At 45.3% G+C, this 17813-nt stretch overlaps 1 protein-coding gene across 1 annotated transcript in view; it reads right to left on the bottom strand.

The window, feature by feature from the left end:
* Positions 1 to 3192: 3192 nt before the first annotated feature.
* BCL2L14 (BCL2 like 14) overlaps positions 3193 to 17813 on the bottom strand; it is a 29155-nt gene continuing 14534 nt past the window's right edge. Inside the window, exons 3-6 of the mRNA XM_023226171.1 lie at positions 15876 to 16094; positions 12136 to 12206; positions 7729 to 7995; positions 3193 to 3945 (exon numbers count right to left, since the gene is read on the bottom strand). Coding sequence (XP_023081939.1) covers positions 3907 to 3945; positions 7729 to 7995; positions 12136 to 12206; positions 15876 to 16094 — 596 coding nt within the window. The 3' untranslated portion in view covers positions 3193 to 3906. The remainder of the gene's footprint in view (positions 3946 to 7728; positions 7996 to 12135; positions 12207 to 15875; positions 16095 to 17813) is intronic.

Raw genomic sequence — 17813 nt, 5'->3', positions numbered from 1 at the left:
TAGTTTTCATCAAATTTGGAAAATCTTCACTTCAATTATACCTATATTAGGCCATTAGAAGTCATTCCACAATTCGCTATTGCTGTTTTCTCCCTCAATCTTATTTTTCTGTTTTTTATTTTGGATCTATTGCTGTCTTCAAGTTTACTTATCCATTCTTCTGTGATGTCTAATCTGCTATTAATCCAGTCCAGCATGTTTTTCATCTCAGTTGTTACAGATTTCATCTCTAGAACTTTGGTCTGAGTCACACTTAGAAGTTCTATGTGTCCTTTGCATATTGTCTTTCTTCTGGCTTATTCAACATGTGGAATACAGTTATAATAGTTGTAATGTCGGCCGGGCGCGGTGGCTCACACGTGTAATCCCAGCACTTTGGCAGGCCGAGGCAGGCGGATCACGAGGTCAGGAGATCGAGACCATCCTGGCTAACATGGTGAAACCCCGTCTCTACTAAAAATACAAAAAACTAGCCGGGCGAGGTGGCCAGCGCCTGTAGTCCCAGCTACTCTGAGGCTGAGGCGGGAGAATGGCATGAACCCGGGAGGCGGAGCTTGCAGTGAGCCGAGATCGCGCCACTGCACTCCAGCCTGGGCGACACAGTGAGACTCCGTCTCAAAAAAAAAAAAAAAAAAAATAGTTCTAATGTCTAACAGTTCTATCACCTGTAACATTCTAGATTTCCTGATTTTTCTTCTCATGATGGATTGCATTTTGCTGCTTTTTTGCATGCCTAATAATTTTTTATTGGAAGCTAGACATTGTGACTATTATCTTGTTGGATGTTGGATATTTTGATTATTCAATAGATATCCTTGTGTTTGTTCTAGAACACAGCTCAGTTACTCGGTAACGGTTTAATCCTTTAAGTTTTTGCTCTTAATCTTTAGCTTGTGCAGAACCAGAGAGTTCTTAGTCGAGGGCTAATTTTTGCCACTTCTGAGACAAAATTGTTTTGTGTATTCTACCTATTGCCCAAATAGGCAGTATTCCTGGCGTTGTGTAGGCTTTGGAGAGCGCTCCTTTTAATATTTTCAGGTGGTTCTTCCCCATGCCTTGGGTAATTTCTTAATGCACATGTTTTGATCAGTATTCATCTGAACACCTAAGAGGAAATATCTGCAGGTCTCTGGAGCTTTGTGTGCCACTCTGTTTCATCCTTTTTTTTTTTTTTTTTTTTTGAGACGGAGTCTTGCTCTGTTGCCCGGGCTGGAGTGCAGTGGCCGGATCTCAGCTCACTGCAAGCTCCGCCTCCCGGGTTTACGCCATTCTCCTGCCTCAGCCTCCCGAGTAGCTGGGACTACAGGCACCAGCCACCTCGCCCGGCTAGCTTTTTGTATTTTTTAGTAGAGATGGGGTTTCACCGTGTTCGCCAGGATGATCTCGAACTCCTGACCTCGTGATCCGCCCGTCTCGGCCTCCCAAAGTGCTGGGATTACAGGCTTGAGCCACCGCGCCAGGCCTTCATCCTTTATCAGACTTGCAAACTTCAGCTGCTCTGACCTTCCTGAATTCCTAGCTCTATCCCCTCTACTCAGGGAGCTGGTGAACTTTGCGTGGGTTCCCCTCTCTCCAGCATGGCCTAGAAACTCTTTACATGTAGTACTCTAGGGCAGACATAAGGCTCACTTAGAGTTTCATCTCTCAGGGACCAGTCCCCCATTACCTGATGTCCAATGCCTTGAAAATCATTCTCATATATTTTGTCTTTTTTTTTAGGTGTTTCAAGCAGGAAATTAAATCTGGTTAATTACTTCATCTTGACCACAAGCTGTAGATGATATTGGAAACACGTGGCGAGTTTGTTGTAAGTACATATATCTTAGGGCATATTCCAGTCATACTCATTTACAAGCTGTATCAGTCAGACGAGGGTATGGTTCTGCAACTGTGTGCCAAAACCATGCCAGGCATTAGTTATATAAAGTTAAATTTGGCATAGCACCTGTTTGCAAAAGACTTTACAATTCACTGAGAAAGACTGGGTAAACCAAATCTTACGGTGCAATGTATTAACAATAATGTCTACATGCAGGGTGATGTGGAGCATCTTATGGGAAAAGGCATCCAAATACAGTCACGTGATGGCCAAGGGAGGGTTAGCAAGTGAGTCCTGGAGGAAATGAAGGAAATTTGGAAAGATGAGCTAGAGTTAGTTGGTTTAGTGGAAATAGGGGGAAAGGAAGCCAGCAGGCAAGAGCACGCCAAGTAGAGAGGATATTGTTATGAAGGCTCAGAGGTACCAGGTTGTATAATACCTCTGGGGAACTGCAAAGAGTTTGGAATGGTGGGATCAGAGTGGAGGAAGAGGTGGTCTTCAGTGTCTCCATGTCTAAAAGGAGACTCCTGGCCGGGCGCGGTGGCTCACGCCTGGAATCCCAGCACTTTGGGAGACCGAGGCGGGCAGATCACGAGGTCAAGAGATTGAGACCATCCTGGCTAACACGGTGAAACCCCGTCCCTACTAAAAATACAAAAAAAAAAAGAAAAAAAAATTAGCCAGGCATGCTGGCAGTGCCTGTAGTCTCAGCTACTTGGGAGGCTGAGGCAGGAGAATCACTTGAACCCGGGAGGCGGAGGTTGCAGTGAGCCGAGATCACACCACTGAACTCCAGCCTGGGCGGCAGAGCAAGACTCTGTCTCAAAACAAAAGAAAACAAACAAACAAAAAAATGGGGATTCCTCTATCCCTAACACTGATGACTTTCATGTGGGAGAAGAAAACAAAAGAGAATAACTCATTTTATTGAGATGGGTAGGCTAGTGAAGCATTTGATAATAGATAGATCCAGTTTCCCCTTGAACCTGAGAGTATGTCTGACTTATCGATGTATTTGTTCTTCAAAGGTTTATTAAGCGCCAATTTTATATCAGGCCATATGCTGGGTACTAGATATCCAGAAATTTATAAGACCTTATATTTTGATAGTATTTTTTAAATTGTTTTGTGTCTTAAACACTTACTATTGAGCATATTTCTAAAAAACCTTACACTGGACAGCCTCAATCTCAGGAAAGCAATCAGGGACTGCGTTGACAGAAGAGGAAATTGGCAGCTTAGCTGAGAGCAGCACATATTAGAGACCATAAGTGAAGACATAACATTAAGTACTAAGAAGTGTTCTAAGCACTTTATGTAAATTAACTCATTTGATGCTCAATCAGAAGACTTATTACTTAGTAATCAGAAGACACTCTTTTGACAGTAGTCTTTCTATGTATTTATTTTACCTGCTACCAATCATTGCACTACCACAAAGAATGATGAAGTCCCAGGGACCTTGGGAAGAAGAGGTGTGGTCCCTGAGAAAAGGGTTGAGGGGGTGTTGAAGTAAAAATTTCGTACCAAATGGAAGTTTTTCAAAAAGGCACAGACAACAGTTATGTCTCCAAACAAATGGATGTAGCAGTAAACCTAAGAGTTTCTTTAGGCTGTGTTTACTAACGTGAACAGCAACATCTTCCTGGGTATTAGGCCACCCCAAGTGTAGTTTAAAAGTAAATAGTACTAGAAACGGAAGTGTAAACACATGCACAGTTTATCATTTCACCCCTGTGAGGTCAGCAGACATCTGTAACACACTTTCCCTACAGCAGCTAACAAAGGCAGGATGATGGTATCTGTTCTGAGTGTTTGGAACAACATCGCCACTTATCTTTATAGATTTCCTCAGGCACTCAATGGATGGCCTGAAAAACATCAATGTCAAGGACTATGCTGCTACATTCTGTGAGCTGGAGATGAACAAGGCCTCTCCTGATGCCTCTCCAGTCACGGGAATAATGGTTTTGAAAACGTCAGTGCTCCCTCTGCCTTGTACATTGTAATCTCCTGTAGTCCATCTGAGGCCAGTGCGCACAGGGCCACAGTAGGCGATGAGTACTCCTGATGACAAATCTGCTATTTCAGTCTACTTCTTCATGTGATATCCCAAGTATTTTTTCCTAGAGGGGGAAAAATAGATTCTTAAAATTCCAAGTTAGATTTACTGTTGAAGTGAAAACATATGGCTGCTAACTCTGCTCTATCCCAGGCACGACCCAAGGCTCAGGAGACCATGTTAGTTTGGGGGAGGGTTTGGAGAGGTGACTGGCATTCTTAGTATGCCTGCAAGGAAAACATCAGCTAAGGTCTTATGTTACACACCCAGAGTTAACAGGCTGGATCTTTTCTTGAAGATGGGAGGGCTTCAAGGGTGTATTTAAAATTCAAAAAAAGTGGATACTGAAAGGTCAATGACTATGGAGGTTACAACCCTCTCCTTTCAAAGTGCTACAGAATGGGTGAGGTTGCAAGATTGCAGGGTAACTATGTGAATGGTGCTCCACAGACAGAACAAAGAACCGAAGAGTAAATCAGAATCTCGGGGTAGCTTGTTTGGCATGCCTTGTAGATAGAGTTGCTATTCATTCATTTGATCGATTCATTCCCTGTTCTACAAGTTCTGGCTGAACATCTATGGTTGTTAGGTAGAGGAATGGGAGCTATGGGAGATTAAAGGAGCCATCATAAAATACCTGATCTCACCCTTACAGATTTGCAGTTTAGTTGGGAAGATGACATGTACTCGTATGAAATGTGGAATGCTGAGATAGTTAGGAACCCTGAGCTTCCGGAAAGCTTGTGCATGGGACTAGATTTCTCTCCTCCCACACTACTACAAGGACAGCACAGACAGCCATTGAGACACTTGGTGCCAATGGAAGTCCCAGGAGGCTTATTTCCCAGTGTCTTCTTTTTTTCCTGTTAAGGGACTCTGAGCACATGCCCCAATCCACATGTCCTTCACACTTCCATAACTCGTATCAGTTCATAAATATTCTTTATCAACATCCTTTATTTTTTTTTTACCCTTTGGAAAAATTAGTCATCCCCTCTCACATTCTTTTTCTCCCCTCTCCTAATTTCCACTAACATGCTCCAAATTAAACTTAACTATGGCCAAGAGTTAAGATTAAGGTTTATGATAACTTGGATAAGAAATACATTTTGAATCGAAACTACAGATGTTAAAGAACTAGTGCCATCAAGTTCTGAAGCCTTTGGAAATCCGCTTTAGTATTCCTACGGAATAATTCATCTCTTTTTTTTTTCTAATTGGAACTGTTTTTTTCCTCCAGTACCAGCAGCCAAATTAAAAAAAAAAAAATGTATTCATCTCTCTTTCCTCTTTTTGATTACTAGAATTAGAACTGCTAGTTTTATAAAAGATTTATTGAAATATAATTGTGCTATAAAATTCACTGAATGAATTAGTGAATTAATATATTCACTTTTGGTATATTCACAGTTATGCAAACATCACCTCTGATTTTAGGACATTATCATCACTCCAAAAATAAACTTCACATCCATTAGCAATTATTCCCATTCTCTTACCCTCAGCTCCTGGCAACAAGTCTACTTTCTGTATCTATACATTTGCCTATTTTGGACACTTCCTATACATGGAATCACACAGTATATGGCCTTTTTGCCTGACTTTTTTTCACTTAGCACAATGTTTTTAAGGTTCATCCATGTATCAATACTTGCTTTATTTTTATAGTGGAATAATATTCCATTGGGTGGCTATACTACATTTTCTTTATCCGTTCATGATTCATCAGTTGATGGACATTTGGGTTGCTCCCACTCTTTGGCTAATAGAAGCTATGAACATTCATGTGCACATTTTTGTATGAAAATATGTTTTCAACTTTCTTGGGTATATATCCAGGAGTGGAATTGGTACTTTATATTTAACATTTCTGGGAACTCCCAAGTGGTTTTCCAAAGGGACTGCACCATTTTACAATCCAACCAGCAACATAAACGGTTCCAATTTCTCCACATCCTCACCAACATCAATACTTTTCCTTTTCATTTTAGCCACCATAGTGGTTAGAGCTCAATGTTGCTTTGACTTGCATTTTCCTACTGTTGAAATGAAGATGTCAAGCCTCTTTTCATGTGCTTTTAGCCATTTATATATATTCTTCGGAGAAATGTCTATTCAAATCCATTGCTCATTTGAAAATTGGGTTATTTGACATTTTATTGTTCAATTATAATAGTTCATTATATATTCTAGATATGTCTTTTATTAGAGATATTATTTGCAAGTATTTTTCCCCATTCTGTGGGGTTTTTTTTTTTTTTTTTTTTATTTCACATTCTTGGTGGTGTTCTTGGAAGCACAAAACAAATCCAATGTATCTATTCTTTCTTTAGTTGCTTGTGCTTTTGGTGTAGAACCACTGCTTTTTATAGCATATTTATGGTATTTTAGCTACATTAGTGGATTAAATAGATTTTTGAGAGCTGGCCTGTGAACCCAATTGATAATTATAATTTCTCTGAGAAAATATATTAAGAGGACTAACAATGATTTTTAAAATGAATGCTTGAAACATAGTCAATTGGGAATTTGATCATCTTTTGTATATTATTAGGGTGCAAACATGAAGTGTTGGAGATTAGAGGCTGTGCAGCCTTTGAGCTGGAAGGGTCAGGGGAGAATCGGGCAGATGAGGGCTCAAGGGGGTTGTTGGGGTGTAGAAATCCTGGAAAGAAGAATAGGTAGAACTAAAATAATGTTGAGGAACCTGTCCTCCTTTTAGAATAAACTAAGGCAGCTTAAGTTTAGAATACTTAAGAACGGCCTTGGTTGTTCAGATCAGCCACTTAGGGTTATCATACTTGGTGCAAAAGTGGAAAATAGAAAGGAACTCAATGTACAGAAACTAAAGACCATGGCAGGCACTGAAGGCCATGGCGGCCGCTGAAGACCATGGCGGCCGCTGAAGACCATGGCAGGCACTGAAGACCATGGCAGCCGCTGAAGACCATGGCAGCCGCTGAAGACCCTTGGGCAAGACCAGCTGCACTTGCCTTCTGTGAGCAAGGAGACCAAGGCTGTGTGGACGTCCCAGGGTCACTCTAGCCATGCCTAGAGCCAACTCAATCCTCCTGCTGGCCCCTGGACCATTCTAGTGGAAAGAGAACTAAGGATAATGTGGGGTGAAGGTCTGTCCGCCTAGGAATGCCTAGGCCTGTTGAGAGTTAAAGTTCTGGGGTAGCACATTTTGACATGGTGGACCTTATGTAGCCGTTTGAACATGGCAGTTTTAAGGAGACCTGAGGAACTGGGGATGAGGGATGGGAGAGGGTTTGAGGCATAGGGGAAAGAGGTCTGTTTTGACTGATATCAGGTAATTGAAAATGAAAGTTTAACTGTTGGCTTTTTATTTGGTATCAAAATGTCACCCTCAAAATGGCTGGGTCAAAGCAGCAATGACAAAATGTCATGAACCCTGAGTCTCTGCATGAGGCTTAGTCCCTGCGACCTGTAAGTATCTGCAAGTGTGGAGAACTGTCTGCCTCCCCTTGTCTCCCTGCCAGACTTCCGTTGCCTGCAAAATTTGTGAAAACAGAAATTACATCTATCTAAACATTTCTTATCTCGGCATCTCCTCATTTCCTGTTCCATCTGACCAGTCCCTCTCCATCCACACATTCCCTACATACCCTTGGAGAGCTCAGTAAATATTTATTGATGATGAAGATAATCACTAAAAATATGTTCCCATCAATGGGATCTGTCTCTTGCCACTCAAGTGTCCTAAACTCATGAGAACTGCTTCATAGATATGTTCCCTTCATTAAAAAAAAAAAAAAAAAAATTCCATCCCATCCCATCTCTTCTGAGTTCTGAGAAAATTTGTTTTTAAATACGGTACACTTACCCATCCACCGTGCTGCTGGATCCATGGTGAGAAGTTCTCTTTCAGGTACTTGGTGCCAAAGCCCAGCACCCTGTTCATCGGATGGTTGTCAATAGCTGTGAGCTTGCCCGTGACGTCTATTGCAAGGGCAGCCTTAAAGCCCTGGGCTTTGACCTCTGATTCTCCCCTAGTGTCCACACCCATTAGGACCTGGTCTGTGATGGTCTTGAAAACAGAGTAGGACAGCCCATCCTGGAAGTGGCCCATCAAAGCCTTATCTTTCTTCAGCTGTGTACAAGAGAATAAGCACTCAGTACAGTAGCTTGGCTCCAGGAGGCAGACGGAAGTTCTTTCTTTAGCTCAAATGCAGGCCATCAAACCACCCCCTGGAAAACCCTGGATGCTGGTGTCAACCAAGGGAATGGGGATGAAGGCAGTGTCCTGCAGAACCAGAATGGGCATGTACCGCTCGGTGAATTCATTTCATTGGCACAAATATGTGTATGAAATGGAACAGTCAGTTCATTTGACATTCAACAGATATTTCCTGAGCACTTATAATGGGCAGCTAGTATGGATGACTGAGATGCAGGTCCTCACTCAAAGGGCTCACAGTCTAGTGGGAATTACAGAACAATGTGATGTGCTTTGCTGGAGGTAGTATAATGGACAGGATCTGAAGCTTAGGAATCACTGTCTGGCTCAAACCCCTGGGTTCACCTCTTACTTAGCTATGCAATCTTGGGGAAATTAACCTCTCAGATTCAGTTTGTCATCCCGAAACTAGGATGGTGATACTATCAATACTATAGGGTAATTGTTTTCTTTCTTTTTTTTTTTTTTTTTGAGACGGGGTTTCACTCCCATTGCCCAGGCTGGAGTGCAGTGGTGTGGTCTCGGCTCACTGCAACCTCTGCCTCCTGGGCTCAAGCAATTCTCCTGCCTCAGCCTCCCAAGTAGATGGGACTACAGGTGTATGCCACCACACCTGGCTAAGTTTTTTCTATTTTTTTTCTGTAGAGATGGAGTTTTGCCAGGTTGCCCACTCCTGGGCTTAAGCGTTTCACCCACCTCAGCCTCCCAAAGTGTTGGGATTACGCGCACGAGTCCCTGCACCCAGCCTTCATTTTCTTTTCTTTTCTTTCTTTCTTTCTTTTTTTTTTCTGAGATGGAGTCTCACTCTGTCGTCCAGGCTGGAGTGCGGAGGCACGATCTTGGCTCACTGCAACCTCCACCTCCCAGGTTCAAGCAATTCTTCTGTCTCAGCCTCCAACTTGCTGGGACTACAGGCACACACCACCACACCCAGCTAATTTTTGTATTTTTAGTAGAGACAGGGTTTCACCATGTTGGTAAGGCTGGTCTTGAACTCCTAACCTTAGGTGATCCACGTGCCTCGGCCTCCCAAAGTGCTGGGATTACAGGCATGGGCCACTGCGTCCGTCCCCAGCCTTCATTTTCTTAAGAGACTTTTATTATTATTGTTTTTTAGGGACAAGGTCTTACTATATTGTCCAGGCTGGCCTCAAACTCCTGGCCTCAAGCGATCCTCCCACCTTGGCCTCCCCAGGAGCTGGGATTACAAGTGTGAGCCACTGTGCTTGGCCCTATACTATAGGGTAGCTGAACACTTTATAGTGCTGGACATAGAAGAGGTGCTCTGGAAATGCGAGTCATTTTTCAGGATGCTATGGGAGCATGGAGGGCAGGGAAGACTCCTTTGCGTGCATATGTTCACTTAAAAAAACTCCAATTCATTGATTTTTTTCCCATTATTCTACCCTATTGATTTTACCTCCCGGCCCTCCCTTGAACCTGGTATCTCTCTGCTTTACCTCCTTTGGGCTACCGTGCCTTTAAAACAAAATCAATGCTGCCTCTTCTGCTTTTGAAAAATCAGGGCTTGTATCAAAAAGCTATATATCATCTTCATTTAAAGCATTCTTGAAATGTCTGTTAATATGCCAGTTGTCATGTGAAAATGGAAATGTCTTAGTGAGCAGGGACAAAATATTTATTTGAAATTCCTCTAGTTCTGTCCTAGAGGAATGATAAGCCAAGTGGGTTTTCAACACATATTGTTTCTAAAAGGGATATCTGGGGGATGAGTCAGATGCGACTGGAAGATTTTGGCAGACCTGTCTTTTCCCTGAACCAAGCCCACTCCCACCATCCAGGCCCCGTCTGGGTTGTGACTCTGCAGCAGGCACGGCCGGCCTCCTCCATAACAGGGAATGGACTCCTCTTCATCAGTTTTCCAATGGAGGAGGCCAGGCTCAAAACCCTAGCAGGCAGCCAAGTCGGGACTGTGCCAGAACAGTAAAAGAATCAAATGCCACAAAGACAGGGCTTCCACTGGCACCTCCTCACCCCTCCCCTGCCTGTCCCTCTCGGGTGCACCTGGCTCTTTGGCCTTTCGTGGAGGCGCAGGATGGGCCTTTGGGCTGTGTGTGCTCTCGGGACCAGCGGCTCCGCAGATCCCCTGCAGCCACACACACGGCACTCTGCAGTGGGAGCCTGGCACCCACAGCACAAGGTCACACCTACCGTGTGTCCCTAGCAGAGCTCCCTAGTGGGGAAGCGTGTAAAGGAAATAACAACCAAGGCTTTGCCATAAACAATGTAAAATATCCGAACTCCTCAACAGAGAGCAGCAGGCAAAGGGAGGCTTTTGAAAGTGGTAATTTGTGGGGGTGAAAATGAAACCATCACTCTTCATAACCTGAGAGATGGCCTTCGTCCCACCTCCAGCACCCCCGCTCCACCTTCCCCACCTCCCTGACCACTGACCGCAAGTCACTGCTTAGGGAAGCTGGGAAGGAGGCTGCGGTGACAGCCACAGAAACTCCAGGTTGTACAAAGCCCTTGAGGATGTCTAAAGGATCCCTCGGAGTTCTATGCTGAACTGCTGACTGGTATTGGCACCTACTTGCAGTTCTTCCTGTGATAGGAAGATCATTCCGCCACAAGGCACCCGTTGACTCTGATGGGCCGCCTGGAGTGCCCATTCTCCAGGAATGGAGGTTCGTTCTTACCATAAGTAGAAATCAATCACCCCATACTAGGCATATTTTCTGTATCCATGGTACTAGCTCTGGAGAAATGCAGGGGTGCCCTTAAATCATGCATCCTGTTCTATCTCTTGCTTCCTCTGCACCCCTTTCTACCTTCTACTTGTGGCCCCAAAGTTCACACACCCCGTTCTCTTTTCTTTAACCTAATATCCCTAGTTTTCTTGCTGTTTCTCATTCTGTCCCATCTCCTAGGTGCTTTGCCCTCTGGGTCACCAGTCTCTGGGCACACTTCCGACAAAGCTATAGAGACAGGAGCTGTTTCGTCTTCCTGCAGAACCTCCCATCCCCACCCCCAGGGTCTGACTCCCTCCCCACAGATTCTGGCAAAACAAGGATCTATGTCTGCAAGCCAGATGATTGACAGATCCTAGAGACTACCCGGTCATCTGTGGGTTATGGACCCAGGAGGCACAGAGAAGCTCTTCTGACTCTGTTGAAGGTTTGCTCACCAACTCTTTACCTGAAGGCAACTCTCACCCGTTCCTGAGTGGAAGGATGGGTCTCAACTTCCAAATGGCAGGAAATCCATACATTCCCCCAGTAACACTAGCACGCCTCCCTGGCTGAACTGCTAAGAGAGCCCTTAAACAGACAACAGTCCAGCAACTACAGGGGAAAAAGACTCCAGAACATATTCCAGCTTTGGAGCAACCGTGGGACACAGATATCCAGGCTGCAAAGCAAACGCGAATCTAAACTTCAGTGAGGATCAGTTACATAGGGAATGAGATTAATAATTCCATGCAGCAAATTTTAATTTACTGGTGTCTTTTCCTGCAATAACAAGCTCCTTGTTCAGTTTCCAAAAATTCCAAGGAGGCTCCAGAAGGTTTACTTATGTTTTCCAAAGTGACTCATTTTTGAGATTCTACCAGCATGAAGAATTTTGACTCCAAGGGAAATAAAATTTAAGACTAAGTAGAAACCAGGACTTGGAAAAGGAATAAGCTAGGCCAGGCGCAGTGGCTCACGCTTGTAATCCCAGCACTTTGGGAGGCCGAGGCTGGTGGATCACCTGAGGTCAGGAGTTCGAGACCAGCCAGGCCAATATGGCGAAACCCTGTCTCTACTAAAAATACAAAAAATTAGCTGGGCGTGGTGGCGGGCATCTGTAGTCCCAGCTACTCGGGAGGCTGTGGCAGGAGAATCGCTTGAAACTGGGAGGTGGAGGTTGCAGTGAGCCAAGATTGTTGCCACTGTACTCCAGCCTGGGTGACAGAGCGAGACTACGTCTCAAAAAAAAAAAAGAAAAAAAAAGAAAAGGAATAAGGTTGCAACCTGGAGTACAATTCCATCCTCATGTACTAGTGCATGGGCACAGAAATCAATTGCATTAGTTCAAGGTGTTCCATACCTTTCTTTCCAACTGATCCCCTGAATATTTCAGCAGCTCAACAATTTTGGCTATTATTTGTTCTTCTTCATCTGTCGGGGAAAATTCCAGTTATTTCTTTTAAGAGAAGCAAAAAATAATCTTACATTTTTCCAGGGACCATGAATGCTTGTGGCTTGGTAAGGGCCAGAGGAAGAGGCATGCTCTTTTTTTTGTTTTTTTGTTTTTGAGACGGAGTTTTGCTCTTGTTGCCTAAGCTGGAGTGTGATGGTGCGATCTTGCCTCACTGCAACCTCCACCTCCCAGGTTCAAGTGATTCTCATGCCTCAGTCTCCCAAGTAGCTGGGATTACAGGCATGTGCCACCATGCCTTCTATTTTTAGTAGAAACCAGGTTTCACCATGTTAGCCAGGCTGGTCTCAAACTCCTGACCTCAGGTGATCCTCCCACTTCGGCCTCCCAAAGTGCTGGAATTACAGGCATGAGCCACCGCGCCTGGCAAGAAGCATGCTAATTCTTACCAAGTAAATCTTACCTCGCCTCTTCTGCCCAGACACAAACCACACTAGGGATTTCTCCTACAGCCCCTTCCTTTCCTTCTTTCCCCTTCTTCCTTTGCTCAATCCCCCAGCTCTCACTGTGACATTCATCTCTATAGTTACCTTAAGCTTGTTGTTGAAGACATCGGTTTCACCGCACAGGATTCCGTCTATGAAGATATTTAGGAGGAATATTCTTCTGGTTTTTGGATTTTTCCTCAGCAGATGGTGCTTTTATCTTATGGACACCATCAATCTCATATTTGATTATATTTCCCTCTTTGGGTTAGTTGCTAGACAGTATAGAGCCACATTTGTGGCCCGCATCTAAGAGAGTGGATTGTCTTGCTGGCCTACATTTTGGAAATTAACCTAATTCCCAAATCCGTCTTATTTTCCTGTGTTTGTTTTCTTTTTACAAAGATATCTTTCAAATTGATGGATTTTATTTGACTAAAATTTATTCTTTGTATGCTGGGTCTTGACAATAAGGTGGGCTAAGTAAGTAAAATTAATAAATTCCCCCATGGCCAAGGCTGAAAGGGCAGATGGATAGGAACGTGGCCACAGTTGGTGTATGGTGTGTGTTGGAGGGACGGGGCAGTAGAGTATGTGAGTCTTGCTCTGTCACCCAGGCTGGAGTGCAGTGGCACGATCTTGGCTCACTGCAACCTCCACCTCCTGGGTTCAAGTGATTCTCCTGCCTCAGCCTCCCAAGTAGCTGGGACTACAGGTGTGCACCACCATGCCTGGCTAATTTTTTGTATTTTTAGTAGAGATAGGGTTTTGCTATGTTGGCCAGGCTGGTCTTGAATTTCTGGCCTCAAGAGATCCAACTGCCTCGGCCTCCCGAAGTGCTGGAATTACCCATGTAAGCCACCGCACCCAGGCTTGGCAAAATAAATGTTCTTCTTTTTCTACTTTTTTTTTTTTTGAGACGGAGTTTCACTCTTTTTTTTTTTTCTTTTTTTTGAGACGGAGTCTCGCTCTGTCCACCAGGCTAGAGTGCAGTGGCACTATCTCGGCTCACTGCAAGCTCCGCCTCCCGGGTTCCCGCCATTCTCCTGCCTCAGCCTCCCGAGTAGCTGGGACTACAGGCGCCCGCCACGGCGCCTGGCTTCTTTTTGTATTTTTAGTAGAGACGGGGTTTCACCGTGGTCTCGATCTCCTGACCTTGTGATCCACCCGCCTCGGCCTCCCGAAGTGCTGGGATTACAGGCGTGAGCCACCGCGCCCGGCCGGAGTTTCACTCTTGTCACTCAGGCTGGAGTACAGTGGTGTAATCTCAGCTCACTGCAACCTCCACCTCCCAAGTTGAAGCGATTCTCTTGCCTCAGCCTCCCAAGTAGTTGGGATTACAGGCACCTGCCACTACGCCCAGCTAATTTTTTTGTATTTTTAGTAGAGACAGGGTTTCACCATGTTGGCCAGGCTGGTCTTGAACTTCTGACCTCAGGTGATCCACCTGCCTTGGCCTCCCAAAGTGCTGGGATCACAGGCACGAACCACGGCGCCTGGCCAAAATAAAAGTTCTAAATTGAGTGAGACCTGTCTCAGACATACTGGGTTAACAGTCCTCTTAGGGAAAGTTGCTGGCACAGCTGCCTGTATTTCTCCTGTGCACAGAGGATGAAGTCATCTTAGCTTTAGCTTGGTTTAGGGGTAGCATTCCATCTCCCAGGTCCACGTGGGATAGCAATAAAATGTCGACACTGTCTTTTTAGCTGACTCAGAGGCCTCCTCCTCTCCTCCAGCTCCTCACACGGTCCCCCGGGTCTCTGTGGCAGCTGTGGCCCCTTTACTGTGGCTACTGCTCTGCATCAGGGGTTGGGAGACACCGACACCTTTGGAGGGAGAACCTTTACCTTGTTCCTTAGGGTGCTGCAAACCCAAGAGCCACCTTGGCCTCACTGTTAGAGGAGTTAAAAAGGAATTTTTTAGGCAGATAGTGAGAGTAAGGAAGTTCTCAGTAAGGTTTTCCTTTTAATGAAAAGCAGCCCCCAAATCATTTTCTTTTCTAACAAAGAGTAGCCTGTAAAATTGAGTTGCAGACATAGACAAGCAAGCTGGAAGCTTGCACAGTGAATGTTGGCAGCTGTGCCAACAGGAAAAGGCCACCTGGGACTAGGCACGTCCAACATGGCAGCCGCATTTTCCCTTTTCCTTTCCAACCACGTGTGCCGTAGGGAGCAGACAACATGGCACCGGCCAAGTGGCAAGCCCACTTGCATAATAAGATTAGGGTGGGGTGGCCAGCTTCCCCCATGCTATGTAAACGTCACACCTGATTCAACTGGCCTTTGGGCCCTGTGTAAATCAGACACCACCTCCTCCAACCTGTCTATGAAATCCGGTGTACTCTGTCACAGGCCGGAAGTCACGTTTGGGTTCCCCTCTCTGTCACAGGAGAGAGAGCTGTTCTCCTTTCTCTTTGTTTTGCCTATTAAACCTCTGCCCCTAAACCCACTTCTTGTGTGTGTCCGTGTCCTCGATTCTCTGCATGAGACAACAAACCTCAGGTATTTATCCCAGACAATGAGGCTGCATCATCACAACCTCCACGGTGGTTTGTGGACAGAGCCAGGAGCAAGAACTGTGGTGGGGGAATGTCAGGCAGGCAGAGCTTCTCTTCCAGTGGCACTTGGCCTTGTTCCCCTTCACGCTCCCCTCAGTGCCTTGAGTTACCACCAGCCTGATGGGATCTACAGTCTCACCTATTGCTATGGTTTGGGTGACAACTGACCCAGCCTTGTCACTACTTCTCAGTTCCGCTCCATGTCTTGCACCATAGCTGGTGCCTGACAACCCCCTGCTTTTTCACAAAGCCCGAAAGCAATGTCATAATATAAATCCCTGGTTTGACGCTCCAACTGTACCTGGTGCAAATTGGCCCAGGGTCACTGGTAACATGATCAGATCTAACATTGCATCTCCCGCCACAGACAAGGCTGAATGCGGGCTTTGTGTTTACTCCTCTCCCTCTGTAAGAGACTTCCTTTCTGACTTAGCAAAGAGCTGGGCATGTTGGTTCAACCTGCTGGGGCAGCCCCCTTGCCTTGGGCTGGTGTCTCAAGCTGGAGCTCATTGCCCACAGCCTGTGGCTGTCAAGCCCTCAGTCCAAGCAGCAGAGACTGTCAAGTTGCCAGGCCCACAATGGATAAATACACAAATGCTCCTGCGCCCCTGCCTGGCAAACACTCCACCTGGGGAAGTAAAGCTTACCTTTCTTAGAACTTGAAGCTATAGGCAGGCGGTCTTCGAGCTGGGAGGCACCCTGGTGTTTGAGCTGGGAGGCACCCTGGTCTTCGAGCTGGGAGGCACCCTGACGTATTAAAGTCTCTTTGGACTTGAAGCCTCCTGCCTGGGTCTCCTGTGGTGGTGGCCACAAATAAACAATTTCAGCCACTCGGTTGGCAATGGAAACGACTTTGGGGTCCACAGCTGAAACAAGATAAAATGGTGCTGAGAGGCCCTTCCCAGAACTTCATCTGGCTCATTGGTATGCAAAGTTGCCCGGAATGAAAAGACCAGCCCAGAATAGAAGGAAACTGCCTGGGAGTATGTGTGCTGGGGGAGGGTCGTTCTTCAGAAAGGGCTGAAAGTTGCCTGGCAGAGGCCGGTATGTGGGAGGGGTGCACGCAGGAATGATTGTCACCTTGAAACAATTGGCCTTCTGCACACTCTTTTTGAAGTCTTGCAAAATTAGGGTCTCCTTTCCCCTTTGCAAGGGAAGAAACACAAAAAGGAGTGCTTAGCTCTTTACTTCAAGGAATGCTCATTATGCTTTTATTTTTATTCTTTTTTCTCGACATGCTTTATACCTCTAAGAGCCAGCCCCTATGTGCATAGGAGGACATTCAATAGTTTGACAAGCATCTGGGGGTTGGTCACTGAGGAAAGAAATATCCCTGCTCTCAGGGCAATGAGATTCATCATCCAAGTCCATTATCAAGTGAACCTAATTCCCATCGCTGGGACAGTCCTGCCTTTTCTCTCCCCTCCATGTCTACTGGAAAACATTCAATTAATGCTTATAGGTAAACAAGGATGCAGTCAGCACAACTTATGGCCTTTAATAATTTACAACCCGAGAAAAGAGTTACGTCATGTATTTGCACACAGGATTGTAGAATAAAGCACTTTGAGATGGGACGGTGAAATGGCATTGGCCCATTGAATGTTGTAGCCTATAAAAGACCAGTTGCCTTTGCCCCTGAATGGGGACAAGGGGAGGTGGGGTGGGCAAATGGCATGGCTGAGTTGCTGGGTGGTAAAATTTTCACTGTTGATTTGTCACTAAGTTCTAACCTTTTATTTGTTTATTTACTTTTTTCCAGACAGAGTCTCACTGTCACCCAGGCTGGAGTGCAGTGGTGTGATCACAGCTCACTGCAGCTTGGACTTCTCAGGCTCAAGCGATTCTCCCATCTCAGCCTCCTGAGTAGGTGGGATAACAGGTGTGCATCACCACATCTGGCTAATTTATTGAAATTCTTTTTCTAGAGATGGGGTCTCCCTATGTTGCCCAGGTTGGTCTTGAACTCCTTAGCTCAAGCAATCCTCCCACGTCCTAGCTCCCAAAGTGCTAGGATTACAAGGATGAGCCACAACCACACCCAATCTAAATTCTAAACGTTTAAAAACTTGTACAATCTGTCTTGGATGCCGTGGGGAGCAGCTGGGTTTTACCATGTAACATTTGAAGAATAATACTAGGTAATTCACAGGACTTGAAGTCAATAATGGAGTGGCGTTTTGGACAGAAGGTTGGTGTGCTCAAACTCCTAGGGCACTCCTGGGATTTGTACAGCCTAGTAGGTAAGAGAGGCAAGTAGAGGGCCTGGGAGGGACTGAGACACAACAGGTTTTGACATCATACGGAGCTGCCAAGGTAGCTCCTGATCCCTCTCCCTGGATTCCTCCACAGCTGAAGGCGTCAGTGTCCTCTCTTCAGCCCTCCAGCCATTCACGGAAAGGCCACAGAAGATAATGCTCTGTCCATGATGCCGTCCTCTGGTGGACATCTGACTCATAAAGCCATCTTTTTCATGGTTAGTCTACAGGGTTCAAAAACCGATAAGAAGCAAATGACGGAGAGAAGAAAGGTCAAGAAGAAAAGGACCAATGTCTTTCCTCCTCATTTTAAGAACCAAGCAAAAT

The sequence above is a fragment of the Piliocolobus tephrosceles genome, chromosome 10 (genome assembly GCF_002776525.5).
Source record: "Piliocolobus tephrosceles isolate RC106 chromosome 10, ASM277652v3, whole genome shotgun sequence".
Lineage (NCBI taxonomy): Eukaryota > Metazoa > Chordata > Mammalia > Primates > Cercopithecidae > Piliocolobus > Piliocolobus tephrosceles.
The sequence above is the reverse complement of the archived record's forward strand: the minus strand, read 5'-3'. Positions and strand labels throughout refer to the sequence as shown.